This window comes from Marmota marmota, unplaced genomic scaffold, assembly GCF_001458135.2.
Source record: "Marmota marmota marmota unplaced genomic scaffold, marMar, whole genome shotgun sequence".
Lineage (NCBI taxonomy): Eukaryota > Metazoa > Chordata > Mammalia > Rodentia > Sciuridae > Marmota > Marmota marmota.
Genome location: NW_025999900.1, coordinates 63822795 through 63838570, shown reverse-complemented (window position 1 = coordinate 63838570; position 15776 = coordinate 63822795). Strand labels below are relative to the sequence as shown.

The 15776-nt window shown below is 58.4% G+C and overlaps 1 protein-coding gene and 1 long non-coding RNA gene across 9 annotated transcripts; both read right to left on the bottom strand.

Moving 5' to 3' along the window:
* Nucleotides 1-507: 507 nt before the first annotated feature.
* On the bottom strand, nt 508-5515 carry Slc25a47 (solute carrier family 25 member 47). 7 transcript variants are annotated; one of them, XM_015495600.2, is made up of 7 exons: nt 5369-5515; nt 3410-3453; nt 3070-3141; nt 2798-2872; nt 2236-2418; nt 1736-2036; nt 508-1417 (listed from the first exon to the last, which is right to left on the bottom strand). In XM_015495600.2, the coding sequence occupies exons 1-7, from the start codon at nt 5394-5396 to the stop codon at nt 1137-1139; spliced, it is 984 nt and encodes a 327-aa protein (XP_015351086.1). In that variant the 5' UTR covers nt 5397-5515; the 3' UTR covers nt 508-1136. The 7 variants fall into 7 exon arrangements, with proteins under 7 accessions (XP_015351086.1, XP_015351104.1, XP_048655297.1 ...); XM_015495618.2 differs by lacking the exon at nt 2798-2872 and having other exon boundaries at nt 5369-5514; XM_048799340.1 differs by lacking the exon at nt 3410-3453 and having other exon boundaries at nt 5369-5494.
* A 7038-nt stretch (nt 5516-12553) lies between these two features.
* LOC125615369 lies at nt 12554-15770 on the bottom strand. 2 transcript variants are annotated; one of them, XR_007345986.1, is made up of 2 exons: nt 15185-15770; nt 12554-14924 (listed from the first exon to the last, which is right to left on the bottom strand). It is a non-coding gene; the product is annotated as an uncharacterized LOC125615369 (long non-coding RNA). The 2 variants fall into 2 exon arrangements; XR_007345985.1 differs by having other exon boundaries at nt 12554-14842.
* Nucleotides 15771-15776: the final 6 nt, after the last annotated feature.

Below are 15776 nucleotides of genomic sequence, written 5' to 3'. Positions count from 1 at the left end.
GAGTGAGCCCCCCTGAATCAAGCCTCTGGCTGAGACTCCAGAAACAGCTTCACATTTGACCTGCCAGCCCTCCTGGTCCCAGGGCTCCTTGGAAGCCACATGGTGCAGGGAGAGGGTGGGCTGGGCCTCAGAAGGTGGCCTACCTGCCCCTGCTTCCCCACTGAGTGCCTAGATCCCCCACACACACCCCTGAGCTATCTGCTGACCAGGGGAGGCCGCTGGGATTACCAGAGCCCTGCCCCTCCTACAGCCCCCTCCGAGGTGGCTCACAGCCAGGCAGCCGTGAGGAACTGTCCCCCTTCCACTCAGCAGTTGAGTTTGGGGTGGGGTGGGCAGGGTCCCCACCGCCCAAAAAGTCATGGGAGTGGATCTGGCCTGACCGTGGGACTAGGGCTCCATGTGCCATCTGCACAGTGGGACACAATGGGCGGGCAGCCCTCCCAGAGCACCAGGGTGAAGGCTGAGCAGAAGCAGGGAGCAGGCCACAGACCACAGAGCAACACGACAGGCAGCTCAGGAATGCTTTATTGACAGCAGCTCCGGGTGAGTCTTTGGGTCCTCCCGTGGTGCACAGTGTCCATGGCAGAGGTGATGACTACACCCCACGCCCAGCTCCCCCGCTGGGCAAGGATGACAGCCTTATGCCCCGGCCAGTCAAACCCCAGGTGGGTGCATTGTCCTGGCCATGCCCGCCTGGGCAGCCTGGGGCAGGGAAGGAGCCAGGCTTGAGATCAGACAGCCGGGCCTCACTGCCTGTGGCAGGGGTGCCAGTGAAGCTGCCTCAGAGGGGACAGCCATGGGGACCAGGGGAGCTGGTGGGAGAGGGCAGAGGGTGGCCATGCGGGGCTGTTCTGAGGAGCTGAGTGGTGGCAGAGGGCAACAGGAGAAGGAGAACCACTGACCAAAAGGCAGATGACCCATGTGACCCAGGCCCTCGCCCAAGGGGCTGCTCTTCTCGGGCTCACCAGCCCCTCGACCCGATCTTGTGCTGGGCAGCAGGCAGCCAAGCTCAGGCCTTGGCCCAATTACTGCAGATTGGCCCCCAGCTGTCCTGGGTGACGGCCTCATGGGGTCCCACCCCCTACTACTCCCTTTGCCTCCTCCAGCTATCACAGCGTCTGGCAGCTGCTGGGCGGCTATGTGAGCAGGCCTCTGGTGAGCCTCAGCACGGCCTCATAGGTGACAAAGACCGCCATGTTGACCGGGAAGGCCCGGCAGCAGTTGACGGCCAGGCCCCTGAAGAGCACCCTCAGCCCCTCCTCCCGCACACTGGTCACCACACAGTGCAGGAGACCCCGGTATCGCCGGTGGCCCTGCCCATCTGCCTGCAGGCGTGACTTGATCACGTCCATGGGGGTGGCCACAGCCCAGGCCAGGACTCCTGCACAGCCTCCAGCCACCAGCACACCCAGAACATCTGCAGGAGAAATGACATGTGGCCTGATTGGGGCCCCACCCCAGTGGAGCCCGCCGACTCCTATAGCCCTGTCCTCATTTCGCAAGGGAGAAACTGATGCTTCAGACAGGGAATTTGACTTGCCCAAGGTCACACAGTGACTTGGTGACAGAGCAGGTCTGTCCTCCCATGCTGGGAAGCCCAGCGCCTGGGTTCAAGTTCCCATTCTGGTACCAGTGCTCAGTCTGCACAGGCCACAGCCTCCTCCCATGGCCTCCTCTCATGGCCTCCATTTCTGCGGGGCTGAACCCCCTGCACACAGGCCCCTCTACTGCTCACCTGGCTGGCTGTGGCCCGCAGGGGTGAGCCACTCACAGAGGACGGCATAGGAGAGGAAGTAGGTGGCGAAGGAGTGGCCTTCCCGGAGAAGCAGCGCCGAGCTGCCCTTGTAGAGGCCCTGCAGCCCCTCCTCACGGGCCACCGTGGTCAGACAGTGCAGTGGCCCACGGTATTTGGGTCCAGGCACTGCCCACACAGGAGAAGAGGCTGAGGGCCCCGAGGCTGAGGGCCGCCGCTGCTGCTCCTGCGTCTGCGTCTGCAGGCGGACCTTGGCCACCTCAGTGGGCGATGTCAGGAACACCTGGGGCAGGAAGGAGGCAGGTGGGAGGCACCCGCAGCCCTCCCACACCCCTGCTGGTGCTTCCTGAGGCAGCACACTGGCTCTCCACCCGGTCCTCACTTCATGGGGTCTGCCCTCACCCAGCCTGGCTCTGCCCACCTAGAGAAATGGACCACTCGGATCCTCAGCCTCCCCAAGGGCCTCCCTGCACCCCACTCACACGGACGAGGCCCGAGGCGCATCCCGAGAGCGTGACGTCCGCCTTGGTAGGCTTGGCTTCCGTGCTGCCGTAGCGGAACTTGCAGATGTGCGCCAGGCAGTGGTGGTAGGTGCCAAAAGACACAGAGGAGACCAGGGACACCGTGCACACAGGCAGCGAGAGGCCCCGGTAGAAGCCCCGCACCTGGTGGACAGGGCCCGAGTCAGTCCAGGGGAGGGGCTGCCCAGAGGCGTGCTGAGGCTGGTCCCTGCCCTCCAGCCCTTAGTCACTCCCCCCGCCTCAGGCCTCAGTTTCCTCCACCTTAAAATGAGGGTCACGAGTGCTCAATTTGAGAGGCTGTGGTGAGGGATTAAAGAGAGGCCAGGGCTGGACCCAGGGTCGCCAGTTGATGGTGAGGACATAAGAAGCCATTCTGTCACTGCTGTTTCTTCATGAGTTAACCCTGGTTGCACCAAGCCCCAAGTTCGTTTTGGTAAGTGCCCCCAGGCCTTCCTCTGGACAAGGTCCTGAGCCCTGAAGTAACCAGCCCACACTGTCCATCACTTCCTCAAGGGGCACTTTCCTTGGAAGAGAAAGACGTGCAACACTCAGATGCCTCCCCTGACCTTCGGAACCCCAGTGCCACCTCGACCCTTTCCTGGAGGTAAGAACCCTGTTCTGAGCCCCTCTGTGTGCCAGATACCCGGGCTCTAGCCCTCAAAGAAATCATGAGATCAGCACAATTGTTCCCATTTGAAGTGAGAGGGTAGCATAGGTCCACAGTGGGAATGAGCATTCCCAGGCCTGAGGCCTGAGACCTATATAGCCCCCGCCCATCCCTGGCCCCAGACCTACCCGCTCTTGGCGATATATGTCCCGGATGCAGTGCCAGATGCCTGTGTACTTTGGCTCTGTCTGGATCCTGACCTGGGGGAGATGTGGGCTTCAGGAAGGGGTGGTTCCAGGTCTAGGGCAAGGTCAGCAGGACCTGGGGAAGGGGCAGAGTCACCCCCTTGATTGTCACAGGCATGCTGGGGTGTGGGCAGAGAAGTATGGTAAGCCCTGAGACACAGAGGTGAGAAAGCTGACATAGACCATTCTAGAAAGGTGTTCTGGCCATGGATGTGGTGTAGGAGACATTGAGGGTGGTCCAAATAGGGCCTCGGGGTGAGGCGGGGCCCTGCCATTGCCGAACCTTCACTGTGTCCAGGGGGTAGCCCACAGCAACACCACAGACACCTGCAAGGAAGTCAGAGGACAGTGAGGCTGGGGGACAACCAGGAAGCCACATGGGCCTATCTCACAGGAATGGGGCTGAGCCAGCTGGGAACAGACCCCACAGCTGCCTTCCTGACTCGAGGCCTCACTGATCCGAGAGCACCCCTTGTCTTACAGATGAGGAAGCTGAGGCTCAGAGCACCTTCCTCCAGGCTTGCCTGTGACGTCCCTGAGTCTCTGTCTGGTGGTGACTCCTCCTGTTGCCCTGCCCTGGGGGGACTTCAGCTATGAGCCAGGCAAACTTGCCCTTGGCCATCAGTCTAAGGAGGGCTTTCCTGGGGGCCGAGGAGGGCCCCTGGCCTGAGCCAAGGCTGAGAGGTGCCCAGGCTCACATGAGGCTTGCAAGAGGGCTGGGGCTGCCTGGACTATGAAGGGTCTGGGCAGAGGGGCCTGCTCTGGTTAGGCCTGGCCCCGGTTGGGCCCTGCAGCGAGCACCTGTGGCCCTGGGAGGTGGGGCCTGGTGCTTGCCCCAGTCTCTCCCTGGTCACTTTTGCTTCCTGGCCACAGGGTGAGCAGTCTGCTGCACACGTAAAACCCTTCATCGCCACCTCCACCTCCACCAGAAAACCCTGGATCCATCCGATCGTGGACGGAACCTCCAACATAAGCCTTTTCTCCTCATGTGCTCCTTAACTGAAGTGCTTTGTCACAGTGAGGAAGGGCAACCGACACAAACCCATACCACGCAGGGAAGCCTCAGGCGCGAGGCCCAGGCTTTGGACCAGCCACAGGCCCGGTGCTGTCATCCCCTCCTGAGACCGGGCCTAGACCTAGAGCCCTAGCACTGCCACAGGGAAGCCAGACCCTGGGGAGCTCACTCTGAGAGTGGTGGTGAAAAGGCACACAGTGGCTGTGCTGTACCTCCTGTGTGTCCCGCACTCAGGAGTTGGCGGGATCAGGGAGTGAGGTCAAGGGAAGGGCTGGCCGACTCAGCAGCTCATTACCCTCCTGGACCTGCACAGACACTTCACCAAGCTCTTGCTCATCCATCAAAGCCCTGCCACGGCGCCATCTCCCTTCCGGAGCTTCCCTGACCGCCACCCCCGGGGCTGCCTCTGAGCCTAGGACATGTTGATCTGAGCCCTAATCACTTGCTGCTTGTGCCCCATGGGCCAGTTCCTCCCCAGAACTAAAGTCCTCCCAGGACAAGGCCAGTCCATATCCCTGTGACCTGGGGCTCAGCAGGGAACAGGCCCTTCCTGCAGGCTTCCTGGCAGGCTCTGGAGGGAGGATGTCAGCCCAGGAGCCCTCCCTGGCCGTGTGGCCCCTGTGAGGCCCTGCTCTAAACCTCCTCCCAGTACTGATACTCAAGGAGATGACCAGCCTTGGGCTGGCACAGTAGGACCTCAGAAAAGCTCCTGAAGGGACCAGGACCCTGACCCCTCCACACACTGTCCCCAGAAGCAGAGGGTTGCCAAGCTATTTCACAAGACAAGCAAGACCAAGGCCACCTCACTGCAAACAGCCCTGCAGGCCCAGGGCCTGGGGAGTCTTTCGCAAGCACCCCCTCCCCAGGAGGGAAAGGAGCAGGACCCCGCGGAGAGCAGAGCAGAGCAGAGCAGAGCAGGCCAGGGAGGCCCTCGCGGCCGCCCTCGCGGCCACCCTGCGGCGCCCTCAGGCTCTGGCCCAGACCTCCATCCACAGCCTCATGCCTCTTCCCAGGCTCATCATGCCTCATACAAGGACTCCCAGCTCCCTCTGTCGCCACCCTCTGTCCCTCCCACGGTCCCCAGCCTGCCCTCAGCATCCTGAGTCCCCTCTCCCAATCAGTGCAGACACCCCGACAAGTCCGCCCCACAGCCCGCCCGTCTGGGCCCAGCTTCCCCAGCACCCAGAAACAGCAGCCCCCAGAATGCCCAGCGTCCCTGTATGGTACCTCCAATGGCTCCAGCAACAAAATCCATGGACAACCTGGGAGGTGGGGAAGGCCCTGGCCCAACTGCCTGATCTGTGCCACCACCGCGGTGGCCTCAGCAGCTCCCAGCATGCTTCTGGCAGGCATTAAATACCTGTGGTGGGGGCAGAGGACAGGAAGCAGAAGCTTGCTAGGAAGCAGCGGTCGATGCCCACACCCACGCACAGGGCGGATGGACTCCCTCCTGCCCCACCCCCAAGGACCCTAGTCCCAGTGCCCTTGGGACCTAGGTGTCAGAAAGTGTGTGAGAGGTCACCGGAGGAGTCACGCCTCCAGAGACAGGACCACTGTCCCCACCGCCCCCTGGGTTACATCCAGAGTCTTCCTAGAGGCCTGGAGATGGGGACATGGTGGCTCTGGCCACTCCAAGCCCAAACTCGGGTCATTGCTGTGTCCTCTGGGCCTCCCTAACTCCCCTGGGTTTGCTTCAGACTCCTGCCATGGAACCCACAAACTCCCTCACCTATTCATTCAACAGTTTCTGACACCACCCTCCGGCTGACCCCTTGGCCAGCCGTCTGTTTGTGGGCAAGTGGTCAGTGCTAGCTGCCATGGCAGAGGGCAGAGGGCATAAGACCAGTCCTGTTGTCCATCCTGTCCCAGAGGGACATGCAGCTCAGGAGAGTTGAGGCTGCCACAGGCAAAGACCTTGGCCCTGTCCTCAAGGAGCCCTATTGGCAGGGAGGAAAGGCATAGGGTGGCCACCCCAAGAGAGACCCCTGGGTACAGCACCACCCACCCCCACAGGTTTCAGCCTTCTGCTCCCTCCAGTCTCTCCCCAGACCCAGGGCCAGGCCTGCCCCACCTGGCCCGGTTTCCCACTCATCGCAGCAGCTGTGAAAGCGCTGACCCTCACACCTGCACCTGTGTGGCTTACCTCCCAGCCCCGGGGGGAGGCAGGGCAGCGTCACAACACCCATTTTACAGAGGGAGCCACTGAGGCCCAGAAGGGGTTTGCCCAAGCCATGCAAGACAGTGCTGGACTTGACTCCCAGTGCGCTCACAACCACATGCCCTGCTGACCAGGGCCAGCACAGGGAAGCTTGCCTCATGGCCACCACCTGGGCCCCTGGAGGGGCTCAGCACAGGCCCCATGTGACCAGAAAGGGGGGACACTAGGCTCAGGGGAGCCGTGCACTGGCCAGGGTCACATGGAAACCAACCGAGGGGCCTCAGGCCAGAAAACTGGTGGTGGGGCGGGGCACAGGTGTTGACTTCTGGGGCCCAGCGGCTCTGGTTGGTTGACCTGAGGGCGGGGCAGCAGGGGCAGGAATCCACGTGTCCCCTGCTCTCCTGTCCTCTCACAGGCTGACCTGCAGGCTGGCCTTGAACAGGCTGAGTGCTGATGATGGCTGACCCCCTGGTCGGCTGTTTGTGAGCAAGTGGGCAGTACTAGCTGCCCCGGCAGAGGGCAGAGGGCAGCAGTGGCCCATCCAAGACCAGTCCTGTTATCCATCCTGTCCACAGGGAGATGAAGCTGCCCACATTCAAATACCAGCTCTGGGGCTTGGCTTTGAGACTTGGGATAAGTCCCTCAGCCTCTGTCTGCCTCCACTTCTGCAGCCACAAAATGCAGACAGCACCTGCCTCATGTCTGTGACCACTCAGGGCAAATTCCAGACATGTCCCCATGGACAGTCAGCCAAGTGCTGAGGGCTGCATTAAACGCAGCTTAGGGCCTAGAAGGAAGGAGGTGAAGGATGTGCTCTAGGTAGGCAGATAGAGCTGGGTCTCAGGTTCCACTGTGCATACTACACTCAAGAAGCCACTGCCGTGGACGAGGGAGTTCGAAGCAGGTCATATACTTAAAGGGTCAAGGACTACCTAGTCCCACATTTCCAGTGCAGTAAGGGCCACCCACCCCTGGCACTGGAGTGGCCCTGGATGCCTTTCTCCTCTGCCCCACAGTTAGAGTTACTTCACATTCAGATCCACTTACCACCCTCAGTCTGCACTGCCCTGGCTGCAGTGGTGTCTCTGGACCCTGGCCCACTTGCCTACGCCCTCTGCTCCTGAAACCAGCATTACCTGCCATGTGCCACGTGTCTGTGACCCCCTCAGGGCTCTGGGACACAGCAGTACCTCACACAGGCCCTGCCCTGGCAGGTCTGCTGTGTGGGAAGGGAGATAGAGCAGCAGATAAACAAGTAGAATCCAGAGCCTGCCAGGTTCCAGGGAGGGTCAGGCAAGGTTAGGGCAGCCCCAGCGGGTGACACTGGAGACGAGCAAGGCTCCTGGTCTCTGCGGCCAAGTTCCACCCGCCCATTGCCTCTTGAACAAATGCACAAACTTTACCCCTGCTCCAAAACCATGGCACCTCCTCGTTGAACCGCTGTGCGCCGCTCATCACTTCCTGCCAGCTATGTGCTGTGGCAGGCTGGGCAGTGCTGGGTCTGGCTCCACAGCACCCAGCACAGGGCAACCTGGGAGGCTGAGGGGGTACATGTGGGGGAAAGTGGGTCGGTGGCTAGACGGACGGGTGGAGGGACGGTCAGACAGGTGAAAGAACAGAGGAGGAGAAGATGGACCGATGGACGGGTAAACAAACAGAGGAGTTAAAAGGAGGGGAGGAGAGAGGGAAGAGAAGCAATGGGACAAAGTCTTAATGAAGGCCAGCTCTAGGTGGTGGGCAATGGACTGTTGTAGCCCATGATAAAAAGTAGCAAAAGGGCTGGACAGGTGCGTAGTGGCCCGTGACTGTAATCCCAGCTTCTAAGGATGCTGAGGCAGGAGGATCTCAATTTCGAGACCAGCCTTAGAAACTTAGCTAGACTCTGTCTTAAAACAAATAACAAGGGCTGGGGAAGCAGCTCAGTGGTGGAGCACATGCGTGGCATGCACAAGGCCCTGGGGTTCAATCTCCAGTACTGCAGTCAGAGGAGGCAGCCAGAGGCCTTCCCCAGAGGAGCTGTGTGTTGGGGGTCCCCTCAGCCTAGATTTGACTGGGGATTTGCCTCTCCCAGCTGTGTGACCTTGGATCAGATGCACAACCTCTCCAAGGTTTGATTTCCCAACAGACAAGGGACCTCAGATTGTACATGGTGGAGGCAGAGCCCAGGGGGTGCCTGAAGGAGCCTCCCCTCTGGGGAGCCAGGCCTGCTGGAGGCCTCCTCTATCAGTCCCAGAGCCCACTGTGTATAGCTGGCCCAGGCTGACTCCTAGGGGGTGACAACACCCCAACCATGCCTGGAGCTGCGGTGACAGCCCTGAAGGGAGGGCACAGCCCTACCAAGCAGGGCAGTTTCTGGCTGAGGCCATGGGAAAACTGGACAATTAAAAACTGCACTTTTAGGGGCTGGGGATGTGGTTCAAGCAGTAGCGCGCTTGCCTGGCGTGCGTGCGGCCCGGGTTCGATCCTCAGCACCACATACAAAGAAAGATGTTGTGTCCGCTGAAAACTAAAAAATAAATATTAAAATTCTCTCTCTCTTTCTTTAAAAAAAAAAATGCACTTTTACTTTTCATAGCAAAAGGAAAAACTACAAGTAAGAAGGAAAGTCCCCAGCCTGGGCCTGGTGTCCTGCCTTCCAGTGGCACTAGGGAAATGCCCATGTTCTTTTTTCAAACACTGCTTTGCAGTTTGCTTCCTTCCCTATCACCGTGTCTCAGTGGCCCTGCCAGCTGAGTACTGGGGGACCCCCTTCTTGTGACCATCCACAGTACTGGAGATATGGGTGGCCAAGCAGATAGGGGTGGTCGGGGCTCTGCACCAGGCAGCCTGGGCTTAGCCCTCACCTGCTGCTCCTAGCTGCATGATCTGGAAGAATCTCTTTACCATCCTAGGACAGTTTCCTCATCTGTAAAATGGGATAAAAAATTTTGGTACTGGGAATTGAATACTCAGGCACTTTACCACTAAGCATTCTCAGCATTTTTATTTGTACCAGGGATTTTTTGGTTCTGGGGATTGAACTCGGGCACTCAACCACTGAGCCACATCCCCAGCCCTATTTTGTATTTTATTTTATTTATTAATATTTATTTTTTAGTTTTCGGTGGACACAACATCTTTATTTATTTTCATGTGGTACTGAGGATTGAACCCAGCGCCCTGTGCATGCCAGGCGAGCACGCTACCACTTGAGCCACACCCCCAGCCTATGTTGAATTTTATTTAGAGACAGGGTCTCATTGAGTTGCTTGGGGCCTCACTAAGTTTCTGAGGCTGGCTTTGAACTCGCAATCCTCCTACCCCAGTCTCCCGAGCTGGAGCTGCTGGGATGACAGGTGTGTCACCACTTCTGGCTTTTTTTTTGGGGGGGGGTCTCACGAAGTTGCTTAGGGCCTTGCTAATTTGCTAAGGCTGGCCTCAGACTTGTGATCTCCTGCTTTGGCCTCCCAAGTCACTCCACCTGGCTAACATGGAAATTTTATCATGTAGCGCCAGACAGTTGGAGAACCAAAGAGTAATGGCCATGCAGCCTCGGAGCTGTGCCAGCAGGTGTGCTATATGGCTGCAGAACTGACACGGGATCTGCCACCATGAATGGCCACAGCTTTCTGCAGCAGGGTCAGTTGGATGACTTCAAAGGTTCCTGGCAATGGTTACTTCATTGGGAGACAGAATTGAATCTTGGAGCCACTGTTGCCTTGTTCCTAGGGTCCCCTCCCTGGCCCTGGTCTTGTCTCTTGATGTTTTCCAGGCATGGATACCCTTCTCAGGTACTTATTGCAGCACCTTCTGCTGGCCACACTTCCAGACCCTCAGGCTCTGCCCCAGGGCATCCTCAACGCTGTGCCCACTGCAGACTGGGCTGAGAAGGCCTTCTCCTGGGCCTTGGAGTTCTCACTTGGACAAGATGAACTCAAGACATCACCAAAAAAAAGTTTATGCAAAGGGGCAGATATGTAGAGTGAACCAGTTTAGAGAGCTAGCGTAGGACATGAGGACCACAGGCAATACAACCATACTGTGCATGGGATTCATGCCATGTAAGAACATTTTATTTTTTGGCACCAGGGGTTGAACTCAGGGGCACTCAACCACTGAGCCACATCCCCAGCCCTATTTTGTATTTATTTAGAGACAGTCTCATGAGTTGCTTAGTGCCTCACTAAGTTGCTGAGGCTGCCTTTAAACTTACAATCCATCCTCCTGCCTCAACCTCCAAGTAGCTGGGATTACAGGCGTGGCCACCAGACTGAGCCAAATAAGTTTAAATGCTCTTGCCACAAAAGCAAAAAGCTCTATAAAATGAAAATGTTAATTTGCTTTTACTATCTATGTGTATGTTATATACCTTAAATATACTCAATAAAATGCTTTTCTTAAAAACATCATACATTCATTCTCTGACAATGTCTGAGGGTCAGGTCCCTGAGGAAGCTCGGCTGGGTGGCTCTGTGTGGTCTCTGTGAGGCTGCAGTCACTGAAGGCTTGACTAGGGTGACTCACTCAGTGACCTGAAGCCACACCCTAACCCCCCCTGCACAGGGCTGGAGTAGCCTCCCAGCAGGCACCTGACTTCCCCTAGAGCAGGCAGGGGGCACCCAGCTGGCCCTCAGGACTCCGCTGTGCGGCCCTCTGTGTTCACCAGGGTGTCACCAGGCCCAGGCCCAGGCCCAGTGGGGGGAGGGGACGACTCCACCTTGTGAAGCGGGAACACAGGAATCAAGCTGCCATAAAGAGCCAGGAAAGGCTGTGGCAGTCCCTGTGAGGGTCCAGAAGCCTGTCGGTCTGCAGCTGCCCTGGAGGCTTCGGGAAGGAGACCACTGAGCCCCTTCTGAGGGGGGCAGGCCTTCCTGGCAGGCAGCAGGAGAGCACCCCAGTGTGGCCTGACTGGCAGAGTGGCCTGGTGAGCCAAGGCCAGCTGGGACTGGGAAGGCTTGGGACACTGGAGTGGAGAGTGTGGACACACCCTGTAGTGCAGGTGGAGGCTTCTGGGCAGTGGCAGGTGAAGGAGGGCCAATGCCAGGGAGGCAGGATGTCCTGAACCAGGTGGGTAGGGAAGCAGCCCTGATAGGAACCCCAGGGCCACCCAGCCGGCTGGTGAGCAGGCACTCCGCATTCAGTGATGCAGGGAAAGGGTCAGGGAAAGGGTAGAGGAGGAGCTGCCTGTGCCCTGCACTAGGACAAGCCCAATGTGGGTGCCCCCTGCTGTGACACAGAAGCTAGAGGTCAGGCACTTAGGAGACCAAGGACAGGACAGAGCCCCATGCAGGAAGGGGGTGGCACAGGAGACTGGCTGCAGGAGAGAAGACTTCCTCCCTGTCCACCACCCCAGGAGGACGTCGCTGGGTCTGGCCTTTTATTTTTTGGTACCAGGGGTTGAACTCGGACAACTGAGCCACACCCCAGCCCTATTTGTATTTATTTAGAGAGTCTCACTGAGTGGCTTAACGCCTGGCAGGGTGCAGCTGGGGAAGGCGGCACAGGCCACAGACTGGAACCTGAAATCCACTCCAGGATTCTGGAACATTCAGAGTTGCTAGGTTGCAGGACGTTGAGGGCACTTCTCCGGAGCCTTTTCTCTGCCAGTCTCAGGGGCTGCCTGTCTCCAGCTGCAGGGCATGCCTGCTGTGACCATGCCTGGCCCTGATGGGCTCTGTGCCTGGCACACAGTGTCTCCCTGCCAGCTGCCCCTCCCTCTCCCTCCTTCCCAGGATGCCAACTCCACTTGCCCTACCAAGCACCAACCTAGGCTAGGCAGGAGCACAGTGCCCTCCTGTGGCCCCTGCCCTCAGAGGCCTGTTGGCCTGGGACAGCCTGAGCTTCCAACATTTGCCACTGTCTGTAGGATCCTCAGAAAGCATGAAGGTGGGACCAGATGGGTAGCAAGTATCCTGTCCACAAATAAGTGGCTGAGCTCCTCCAGTCCAGCCCACACCCTGACCGGTTGGCCTGCAGACCCCTGCAGCTCTATTTTTATTTGAGAAGCATTTGGCACATCTATTCATATCAATTCCCACCTTGAGTTTCTGGCCAGATGGAGTGGCACAAGCCTGGGGGCTGAGGCAGGACTGCAAGTTCGAAGCCAGCCTGAGCAAAGTGGACAGACCCTGTCTCAAAGAATAAAAAGGCCTGGGGATGTAGCTCAGTGCTAAAGCACCCCTGAGTCCAGTCCCCACACCATCAATCAAAACATGGAGTTTCTGGTCATTTCGCTCTGGCCTCCTGGCCCCCTAAAGCCAAGTGGAGTTCTGAAAGGCACTGGAGCATGCCAGGGGCCTGCAGCTCACCTAAGGGGAAACTGACAGAAATGCTATTATCCCACAGGCTGGTGGCAACTTTGGAGCTAAGGAAAAAAAAACAAAAAACAAAAAAACCCCTTAGTAATTTAGCTGGTTTATCAAATAAACTCCTATCTTCATTTCCCACAAAGCCAGAACCGTTTTGCCATGGAAGCACAGAACCAGGGCAGGGTACTGCTGGGCCCCAGAATCCTCCCAGACCCCGTCCCACACAATCTAAAGCAAAGACCTGCAGGAAGGGTCTGAGCTGAGATCTTTGGAGACACTGAACCTGAGTGCTAAAGCCCCTTAGGGAAAATGTTGGCTTAAATGCAGATGCATCCTACCTGCTCCTGGGGGCTTAGTTTTGGGGTGGGGCCTGGGACTGTGCCTCTTAGCTGTTTCCCTAAGACATGACTCAGCCCTGCAGGGCCCAAGGGGTAGCTGATTCCACAGCAGAAGTCAAATGAGGACAGACGCCCGCCTGTCAAAGCCACAGGACAAGCCTCCCCCAGGCGTCCTGCTCAGTACCCTCCCCACCATGGTGGAACGCAGTTCAGCAGGGGGGCACTCTGTTCCTGATGTTTTTAATTCTTGAAATACATCTTAGAAAAACTGGAACCATCCCTTGTGTTTCTCTCACAAGCCACATGTCCCTGGAGAAGGGTCAGCTGTCAAGCCTGCAGAGGCTCTCTTCCTAATGCCATCATGTTGGAGGGTAGGATTTCAACACATGAACACGAAGACCACAGCAGAGGGTTAGCCAAGCTCCTTCTGAGGGGACAAAGGAAGTTCTGGAGATAGAGCTATGCAAGGTTGGGGGATGGGGAATGAGCTTCCCAGGAGCGGGTACAGGAGCAGCCAGTACAAAGGCCCTGAGGTGGGAGTGCAAACCTGAGTGGAGCAATTAGGGGATGAAAGACAAGCAGTGAGGCTGTAGCCAGGTCACCCTGGGCCTCAGGGGCTCATGGCACTGAGATGGGAGCCAACTGACAGCCCACTTCTCATTTAATTCAATAGATTCCAGAGCCGGGAGAGCAGAGGACTTGCTTTTCCTTTCTGCCTGCTGATGGCTGTTTCCCCACTGTCTTGTGTAAGAAATGATAAAATAAATTACCAAATAAAAATCCACCCTTATCAGTGACCTGACTCATCCCCTGAGACAGTTCCGCTTCCAGCCTCCCTATGGTCCTGGGAGTGAAAGGCAGGCTCTGTGCCGCAGCACATGTCCATACGGTTACTCGGTGTTGCCTTCTGCTTGCTCTCTCTCTCTCTCTCTCCAACTACACGGAGGCCAAGGAGGTGGAAGACTGCTGTCTGTTGTGTCCCCAGCACCAGGCACAGCCACACCAGGATGAAGAATTCTCGGGCAACAGGGACTCTTTAGGGAGGTGATTCACAAAGCCCATCTCAGTACCTACCCCCAGTCCCCTACCCAGTGCCCACCAAGAGGCCCTGGGGCACCTGAGGTAAGCAGGTCAGATCCTGGTCCTACCTTAAGTGCCTCCCACCCCCACCTCTCCCCTGCTGACTAGCCCTAGGCAGAATGCTGTTCCCCACCACCAGCCCACCCCCACTGTCCTGCTGTCCTGGCAGGGCCACAGCTAGAGAGGCCTGCAGGCCTCACCTGGATCCTTGCAGGGGGCTCCCATGAGGCCTCCCTGCAGGGTTTCTGAGCTCAGCCATGGTTTGTCTGTGTACCAGGCTGCTGCTTGGCCCCTTCCCAAGACCCCCAGGGAGGCAGAGCTCAGTGCTACCACCCCAGGCACAGTACCCACTTAAAGGCACACATGTTCTCTTAAAAAATAAAGCAAAACAGACTGTCCTTGTCTTATCAGTTTTTATGTAATATTTTTTCCTGACTCAGTGTCTTGTGCTCCGACCTTTCACAGTCTCCCCAACGCATCCCATGAGCCACCTGGCTGGGTCGAAGGCTGGTGATATTCAAACCTAGGCCTCCAGACCCCTAGTTCAGGGCCCACCAGCCATCACGAGCACTGGACTAGGAGTCAGCAGCCCTGGGGTTTGGGTCTCTGCTTAATGATGGTTAAATTTAGATCCTAAGGATAAACTGAAACACACAGGAGCAGTGGAATCCCCTGGCTTCTGTATCACCAAGTTTCACCAGTGACAGACGCTGGCATCCTCCCCAGGTAAGGTCCCTCCACGGACACGCATTCACTGCAATCAGTGGCTGTACTGCAGAACCTGGCAACACAGGACGAAAAGGGCGGCGAAACGTGGCACAGGGTCTTGCCGGAGGCCCTAAAGGAGGAAGTCGGCCCCACAGTGAAGAAGTCTCAGGCCTGGCCGGATCCAGGAGGACAGTCTAAACCGCCCTGAGGCCCTGGGGAAGGGCAGGGAGAAGTTGCCAACAGGACGCTGCAAGGACCAAGGGGCCCCGCCCACTGCGAACGTCAGGAGACTGGTGAGCCACGTCCGCTCAGCTCTCCCCACCACCCTACCCCACAACTACCCGCCACGACCACGGGCTCGAACTCCGGGGCATCCGCACACTCCCTGCCCTCAGCCCCGCTCTCTGCTCCAAGGCCCACGGGTCCAGCTCGGGGTCCCCTCCCCAGAGTCGCCCGGGCCCGACTTGCGCACCTCTGCACTGTGGCTGGAGTCCCCGCCACCAGGCCCGCAGGGCCCGGAAGTTCTCAGCGGGTCCCGGCACCTCCCTCGCAGCCTGGCGCTGCTCCGGCGAGCCCTCCCTCGGCCCGCCGGAAGGTGAGGGCCCCGGGGCTTGGCGGAGCCCCTCGCCCCTCTGCCCGCCTGTTTTGAAGTTCGGTCTCCTCTCACCCAGCACAGCGCCCGGCCCTGCCGGAAGCGCGCGGCGCGCTCAGACCCTCTCATTCCCGCGTGTTCTCCGGAGACCGGAAGCCCCAGAGGCCACCTCCAGGTGGGCGCGCAGGCAGGACAGGCGAGAGCGCTACGAGGGCGCCCTTTCGCCGCCCAAGGAGTTTCTCGACTAGTCGTGCTCGGGCCTGCAGGCCTCGGAAGGTCCCGGCGTTGCATGTCCGTTTTCACGGCAGTGTCCCATTAAACAGGCGAGGACGCTGAGGTCCCGCGGCAGACTCGGAAACGAACCCAGGTCGAAGTTTCCCAGGCCCTGTCCCCTGCATAGCTGGCCCGCGTGGCACACTAGCTGAGGTCCTTGCATCCCGCTGGCGGCCGGCTCCCAGAAGGTTATCGGCCC

Bases quoted from the DNA above. Each gene is read 5' to 3' on its own strand.
- Slc25a47 (XM_048799340.1), bottom strand. From the start codon at position 5,494: ATGCCTGCCAGAAGCATGCTGGGAGCTGCTGAGGCCACCGCGGTGGTG. The intron at 2,037-2,235 runs GTGAGTGGGGTG...TTCCTGCCCCAG, and splicing joins GCGCCTCGGGCCTCGTCCGT to GTGTTCCTGACATCGCCCAC. The intron at 1,418-1,735 runs GTGAGCAGTAGA...TTTCTCCTGCAG, and splicing joins TGCGGGCCACAGCCAGCCAG to ATGTTCTGGGTGTGCTGGTG.